The following is an 8,498-nucleotide window of genomic DNA, read 5'->3' on the forward strand; positions in this document are numbered from 1 at the left end:
ATTACGAATGACACGCTTCGCCTGCTCCCTCCCCGTGCCCACTAGCGCTCCTGTCCAGAGCGAAGAGAAGGCGAAAAAGCGGTATTATTAAATGTTTTTTATTTAAATAATAAAAAAATAAAGTCCAACATTATCTAGTAAACAATAGATTTGTAACTTTATTATTTTTTTTAAATTTTAAATAAAAAATTTTTTTTCTTGTTGTAAAAAAATAAAAATTTCCATAAATATCCAAAAAATTAAAAAAATTAAATTTTTTAAATTAATTTATTCTTAATTTGTGAACAAGTGCAACAAAAAAAGTCAACTGTCAGAGTGTAGCATTATCCGGTGAATAAAAAAATAAAAAATTTTATAAAACTAAATTTTTTATTTTTGAATTTTAAATTATATTATTAAATGTTTTTCATTTAAATAATAAAATTAAAATAAAGTCTAGCACTATCTAATAAACAACAGATCTGTAAATTTATTATTTTTTTTAAATTTTTAAAATAAAAAATAAAAAATATTAATTGAGTTAGTTCTTATTGGAGTTAATTCATAAACTTTTCCGTATAAAACACGTACACAAAACAAAACAGCTTCTTCAATGCAAAAGCCAAAAGCCAACCAACTTTAATTTCTCTCAAATCAACTTGTTGTAAATACCATATAATATAAGGATAAAGTTAATATGATATATTATAATGAAAAGACTCACCCGTGATAAATTTAATTAACTTCTCTTTTAAGGTTATTTAATTATCAATTATATAGACAATTGCAGATAGTTTTCACTTCAGATGTTGAACAGTGTAAGAAGAAACACTGTGATAAAAAATTCAGTCATTATACCCTTATATGAAAATGATATGAAAGAGAGAGAGAAAGAGAAGAAAAACATGACCATGGATCGAGGCTCAGAGAGCAGTTCAGAGTCACCAACAAGGGAGTTGAAAGTTATCTCCATAGAGTGTTTACGAGCAACTTCAAAATCCGATGAATGGAGCGCCGCCGACGTGCTTCAAAGCGGCGATATAGTAGAGGAGATCCGGATTGGCTCATCGGCCGGTTCCTTGGTCCGGTTCAGGCAACCCTTCAAGAACGGTCGGACCGGACTCAACAAGATCCTTCATGATGCATACAAGAAGAAGGAGACGTCCGTCCTTGTAAGAGTCCGACGTGGACCTCATGAGTTCGTTGAGCTGCAGGCCTGCGTCGTCCCCGGAGACTCCTCCTCCGGCAAGAAGAACTACTTCTTGAGGTCCATCGCCGATGCCAATTACGTCGTTGGCTTCTTGGACACAACCGAAAGTGAATGCTACCGCTTACAAGGTCTTTTACTCTCTCTTATTTTCTGCTCAATTTTATTTTATAGTTACTTTTTTGTTCCAAAGTTAAGAATGAGCCTAGAATTGGCGATCTCTAAGTGAGTTTAAAGATTATGTCATTTGAATTATAACTCTCTTTTAGTTAATTTTAATTCTATTATACATACAACGAATGAATAGACGCACGATCGTGTTAAAATTCAGGTTTACTTACTATATTATATTATGATCATTTGAGGTTACCATGTAATAACTGCTAGATAAGGTACCACTAGTTCTTTTATTAATATCATCTTCTTCTTGCTAAAAAAAACTTTTAGATATGGTAGGAAATTTTAACTATTTAGGTGATTTTCTGCAATCGGGGGCCTAAAAGAATTTGCGTGGGCCATTTGTAATTACAGAAAAATCCAGGAAGTGATAAATTTAGTTTTTAAAATTATATGTTTCAGAATTCATTTATTTTTTAAAAATTCTTTATATTATTAGGAATTAGGAATACGTTTACAAACAAGGGTAATGGTCTTCACCTATGAAGAATTGCATCTACCCAAACACTATTATTTGTCCGCAAGTCACCCAATCATATAGAAAATAAAAAGTATCTTATTTATTTGCTCAGCTTCTCACATTTTCCTACCTAAAATGTTTTTTGACATTATTTGAGCCAACTAGCCAAGGGTTTGATTAAATTGTCATACGAAAGCGGCAAACCTTTTTGCTACATTGAAGCACAAAGTTGATGCGTGATACACATGACTTCCTTTTCTAACTGACGAAGACATTTGGCTCAACTAATTTAAGGAAAAGTGCTATGATTATAATTGCTTAATTATGACAATAACGTGGATTAATAATTAAATGAAAATTCGTATGGAGTTGTTTTTCTGTAAAATTATTTAACGATTTTCAATTATCAATTAAAAAATAGAGAATAATGAGTGCATTTTGTTCAATTTGCAGGTTCAAGGGCGAGTAGGATGGTAAGTGCACTAACAAGAAGTAAGGCACAAGATGGATATGTATCATATCCATGGGAGAAGAAGATGCAGGAGATGCTTTCAGTTCCCAATTCTGGCAACTTCATCTCCATGTTATTTCTTCCCAAAGCTTCCGACCGAGTGGCGTCTCGCTACCACGACGTGGAGGACACTCTAGCGAGGGCAAATGCATGGCTTAATGCAGCTCAAGCTTCAGGGGTTCCTCTTGTCTTTATGAACATCCAAACTGAGTCACTACTCACTAAGGTTAAACAATGTTGTTAATTATTATTTATCTCAATTTGCGATGAATGGTTCTTAATAGTTACCTTTTGTGTGACAGATATCTGGAGAGAAATAAAGTCCAACATTATCTAGTAAACAATAGATCTGTAACTTTATTTTTTTTTTAATTTTAAACAAAATTTTTTTTTCTAGTTGTAAAAAAATAAAAATTTCCAAAGATATCCAAAAAAATAAAAAAATTAAATTTTTTAAATTAATTTATTCTTAATTTGTGAACAAGTGTGGTGGGTGTTTTCGTGGAAAAACGATTTCCAAACGCACAAATCTAACCGGCAAGTGTACCGGGTCGCATCAAGTAGTAATTACTCACAAGAGTGAGGTCGATCCCACAGGGATTGATGGATCAAGCAACTTTAGTGGGTGATTCGTTTAGTCAAGCTAACATTGAGTGGATTGTGTGAAGAGTGACCGACAGAAAGTAAATTGCAAGAATTAAAGGTGCAGAAGCTAAATTGGACAGAAACTTAAATGGACAAAAGCTTAAATGACAAGAAATGTAAATTGCAGTGAATGTAAAGGGGAGTGGGTGCTGGAAATTAAAGAAAGAAGTAAATTAGAACTCAGATCAATTGCGAAAAATTAAATTGCAGGAAGAATAAAGGAATTGGGGTGCTGGGAATTAAAACTAAACAAGAGAATTCAAAGTGCAATCAAACAGAGAATTAAAAGATGCAGCATATTCAAATGACTTTGGAAAATCACTTGTAAAATCAAAACAGAAAGCAGCTTGGCTCAATTGCAAAATATAAAAGAGAAATTGAAGATCTCAGGGGCTCAATGAGACTAGAAAACAAGTCTAGATCCCAAGTCCTTCCTTGATCCAACAGAGAACAATTTGCAAAAGAAATGAAGATGAAAGCAGTAAACAGAGTGTTGATTCAAATCCTTAATTCACTGAAATTTTGTAGAAGAAGAACAAGAGAAATCTCAAAGTGAGAATGAAACCGAATTCCTTCAATTCTCAACCCAAGATTCAAAACAAAGAGAAAAACTAAAGAGAGAGAGTTCTCTATTCCTAATGCTCCCTAGTGGAGACAGCCCCCTATGCTCTCTATTAGAGCCAACCTTCTTTCTAAAATGAAAATGATGCCTTTTATAGGCTTTTACAAACATGACAAATGAAAATGAAATTGAAAGCAAATTACAAAGAAAATGAAATTCCTAATCAAATTGTTTCTTGTGCCTTTGAGTGATGTCAATTGGGCTTTTGGCCTTGATGGAATTGGGTTGAAGATAGCAAGCCTCTGTTGATTGCTCTTGACCTTGCGAAATATTTAAGCTTTGAACCGGGCCATGGAACCATTCAAGTTTGAGTCAAAGTTTGAGGCAAACTTTGACTCAAACTTATTCGCCAAACTCATCATGCAGATCGCCCTTTTTACTGTCATAGGCGTTTGAGTCCAAGTTTGAGGCCCAACTTGGACGCAAACGTTGACACTTGTTGCACATCAAGTCTTGGGATGCTACTTTGTCCTCTTGTCAACGTTGCCAATTTCATACCCACTGATGCATTTTCATACCCAATTTCATTCATTTTTTTTGAAATAAATAAGCAATTTTGTGAACTTTTCCTCCATGCATTCATGAACCAAGAACTAAGTGAAATCTGGCATAATCTATGCAAATGATTCAAGAAGCTTATATGCAAGTTGATGTGAATGATTCCCTTGAAAATTATTGCATAAGATGGCAAAACTTTGAGAAAAATTCTTTGGTTTATGTTAGGTGATGAAGCAAGAAGACAATGGAGCAAAGAAATCTTGGAACAAGGGGGAATAGCACGTTGGCAACTTGGAAACCAAGTTGGCAACGGCCATTTTGTGCAACCAGGAGGAAACAGCACGTTGGCAACTTGGAAACCAAGTTGGCAACGCCCATTTAGGTGCAGCCAGGAGGAACAGCACGTTGGCAACATGCTAGTGTGTATCCAGCAGGCAGCTTGACCTTACCCTCTTCAAGGAGGCATAACTTGATCCACAAAGACCCAATTGACATGCTTCCAGTGGCATTAGAAAGCTGATATCCAGAGCTTTCCAATGATATACAATAATCCATAATGTAGCATGAAATGGAAGCTCAAATCAGAGTCATCTTTAAGCCCCAAAAACATGCAAAATGGAGGAGAAAGGTTGCACGTTGTTGCTAGCGTGTTTGCCAACAACGTGGGCAACAACGCCCAAGCAAGGAGGAAGAAGACATCTTGGCGTTGTTGCTGACGTGTTTGCCAGCAACATGGGCAACAACGCCCAAGCCAAGAAGAAAAGGGAGCCTGGCGTTGTTGCTGGTGTGTTTGCCAGCAACGTGGGCAACAACGCCCAGGCAGCTTGATGTTGCTCTCTACAAGGGCGTGTATCTTGAGCTAGAAAACTCCAAATGAGGTGAACTCAGTGGCATTGGAAAGTAGACATCAAGAGCTTTCCAACCATATATCATAGTGAGGTATTGGATTTCATTTGAAGGTTCAAAAGCCAGCTTCATTTAGAGCCTCAGAAATCTTGGGCGTTGCCATGGGCGTTATCATGGGCGTGTTCACCAAAAACGTCCAGCCCAGGCAGCCTGACCATACCTTCTTCAAAGGAGCATAACTTGAGCTATAGAGATCCAATTGAGATGCTTTCAGTTGTGTTGGAAATCTGACATTCAGAGCTTTCCAACCATGTATGATAGTCTATAAAGAAACACAAAATTGAAGCTCAAACAAGACGCAACTTTGGGCACCAAAAACTGAATTCAGAAAGGGCCAAGTGTTTGGCAACAACTTGGGCTGGCAACGCCCAAGCACCAAGCCTGGTGCCCAGGAAATTCCTTGCACGTTGCCAACGTGCATAAAGCTGGCGTTTTTGGCAACAACGCCCAGATGGGCCAGAATTGATGAGAAATTACTCTTGTTCTCTTCACCACTTTCAAAGGGGAATTCTTCCTTCATTGGACCAGGAACTTAACCATGGAAAAGCCCACATTGCCAACCCAATTGAGGACCTCCAAATGAGTCTTAGGAGTAGTATAAATAGAGTTAAATTTTGTACTTGGCGGACTCTTCTTCCACTTTTTAGAGACTTTTACTTTTACTTTGACTCTTAGATTATTCTTCACTTTCGGGAGGATACACGAAAGCTAGTTTGTTTTTCTTGCAACTTTCAATTTTTAGTTTTCTAAGAACTTCTTCTTCTTCATTCTTCATTTTCTTCTCTACTGAATTTTAATGTTTACCTTTTCAATTATTGTTGAATTGAGAGCTATGATTTACTAAACCCCACTTTCATTAGGGGGAGGAGCTCTGTATATTTGAATGGGTTAACAACTAATCATTTCCTTCTCAATTCAAGTGGTTCATCCAAGAGGAAACTCTTGTTCTTCACAGATTCAATTACATTCAAGAGAAGGATTGAATCTACATGAATTGTATGGTGAACTTGAGAAAGAAATCCATATAATTCAGTTTAGAGTTCTCCTTTCACAATTTCTTTGATCAATATACTTTGGGTTGGTATGTGAGATGTAACATCCCTTAGTTGAGATCCTGGAAGTTGTGTGGCTTTGGATTAGAAATTGAACTTCACCTCTTCTTATGACCAATTAGATCACGAGAGTGGCAATTGATTGTGTTTAGAGAAATTGAATTGCCAAGAGATTGGAATTCAATTATTCACAATCCGCCATGGATCTACACCCATGATTGAGAAGGAGTTGAGCAAAGTTAATTCATGATGATTTACATCTCTTATCCCTAATGATCTCTCCATCATTAATTCTCATCTCTTTTATTCTTTAGTTTCTTGAATACCCATTACCCGATTCCCTTCTATTTTCTTGCAAGTTATCTTTCCGTCACTCATACTCTGTTTTCTATTCCTTGCAATTTACTTTTCTGCTCTTTAAAATTCTGCAATCTTTACTTTCTTGCAATTTATTTTTCATGTCATTTAAGTTTCTTGCACTTTAAGTTTCAGTTGTTTACTTTCATCTTCTTTCTCTATTCTAGTTCTTTAAATTCCTTGTCATTTAACTTCCCGCAATTACATTCAAAAAATCAAATCTCATGAATTCAAAACCATGTTTGCTTGACTAAAATTACCATTTAACTAAAGTTGATTAATCTACCAATATCCGTGGGATCGACCTCACTCTTAGTGAATTTTATTACTTGATACGAAATTTTCGCGTATCAAGTTTTTGGTGCCGTTGCCGGGGATTGGCAAAGATTGACAATGATTTAGTGAATGGTAGTTTAGATTAAGCATTTTTCTTTCTTTCTTGTTAAGCCCACTAATTGTTTGATACTTTGTTTGACTAACCTCAACTCCACTCTAGCAATAGAGTGTTTCACTTGTGTTATTGGTTTTGTTTGTGTATGTAAGGGGCAAATAGATTTAATATTGAGGACGAGAGAACCCTCCGAAGGATAAGGAGAGCAGAAGGAGGAAAGGGGATAGTTGGTGAAGAGGAATCAGAGGGAAAGGACCAAGTAATGGAGGACGACATGCACAATCCTCCTGGAGGAGCTGCTAACAATGATAGACCACCTAGAAGGGTGTTGTCTTCTTACACCATCCCTGATCCAAAACATTGTGGGAGCAGCATTGTCACCCCAAATGTCCATGCCAATAACTTTGAGTTAAAACCCCAACTCATCACTTTGGTACAAAATAACTGCTCTTATGGAGGGGGACCTCTTGAAGACCCAAATCAACATTTGTCTGTTTTTCTGAGGATATGTAATACAGTGAAGACAAATGGAGTGCATCCAGACGTCTACAAATTGTTGTTATTTCCATTCTCTTTGAGGGATAAGGCCACTCAATGGCTAGAGTCATTCCCCAAGGAAAGCATCAACAATTGGAATGATTTGATATTTCTAGCAAAGTTCTACCCACCTCAAAAGATCATCAAGTTAAAGACAGAGGTTTAGACCTTCAGGCAAATGGAAGGGGAGTCGTTGTATGAAGCCTGGGAGAGATATAAGGCATTAATGAGAAGATGTCCACCTGATATGTTTAGTGATTGGGTCAAACTCCAAAACTTCTATGAAGGCTTAAATCTAGAAGCAAGGAAAGGACTAGATTATTCATCAGGAGGATCACTCAACATGATGAAGACTGCTGAAGAGGCTCAAGACCTCATTGAGATTGTGGCAAACAATCAGTACTATTACTCATCAGAGAGGCATCATAACTCAACCCCAAGGAAGGGCGTGATGGAGTTTGAAGGTATTGACGCTATATTGGCACAGAATAAGTTAATGCACCAACAGATCCAACAACAAATGGAAATGATGACAAAGAGGATGGATAGCCTCCAACTAGCATCAGTGAACACAACAAATCAACCTTCACTTGAATGGGGTCAAAGTGAAGGAGTCACTGTTGAACAGCCACAAGAACAAGTTCAATACATGCAGAATACTTCAAACTCTCAGAATGAATTTCATGGTGATACATACAACCCATCCTAGAGAAATCATCCTAACCTGAAGTGGGGTGAAAACCAAAATCATTGGCAAAAGAACAATAACTCCAACCATACCCGCAACACAAACAACCAAAATCACTCTCCTAACAACACTAACCAATACAAGAAACCATAAAACATATATCAACCACCTCACAACAACCCACAAACTCACCAAAATAACTTTCCCGCACCAACGTCCAACTCACAAAGCTACCATACCATGTCTCCAAACAACTTCCAGCAACAACAATCACCCCCCATCATACCATCCATTGACCATTATGAAACCAGGATCTCTAGTCTTGAAGCAGCTTTGCAAGCCCTTACCCAAAACACACAGTCACTTGCTCAGACCACTCAAGGTTTAGCCAAGGGGCAAGAGACTTTGATTAAAGGACAAGAGAGACATGAAGCCACCATGAGGAACCTTGAGCGACAAGTGGGATAA

The 8,498-nt window shown here is 37.0% G+C and overlaps 1 protein-coding gene across 1 annotated transcript; it reads left to right on the top strand.

Annotated features, from left to right (window-relative positions):
• Positions 1–778: 778 nt before the first annotated feature.
• On the top strand, positions 779–2,654 carry LOC107472510 (uncharacterized). Its single transcript, XM_016092034.3, has 3 exons — positions 779–1,317; positions 2,277–2,560; positions 2,637–2,654. The coding sequence occupies exons 1-3, from the start codon at positions 786–788 to the stop codon at positions 2,652–2,654; spliced, it is 834 nt and encodes a 277-aa protein (XP_015947520.1). The 5' UTR covers positions 779–785.
• Positions 2,655–8,498: the final 5,844 nt, after the last annotated feature.

The sequence above is a fragment of the Arachis duranensis genome, unplaced genomic scaffold, assembly GCF_000817695.3.
Source record: "Arachis duranensis cultivar V14167 unplaced genomic scaffold, aradu.V14167.gnm2.J7QH unplaced_Scaffold_137637, whole genome shotgun sequence".
Classification (NCBI taxonomy): domain Eukaryota; kingdom Viridiplantae; phylum Streptophyta; class Magnoliopsida; order Fabales; family Fabaceae; genus Arachis; species Arachis duranensis.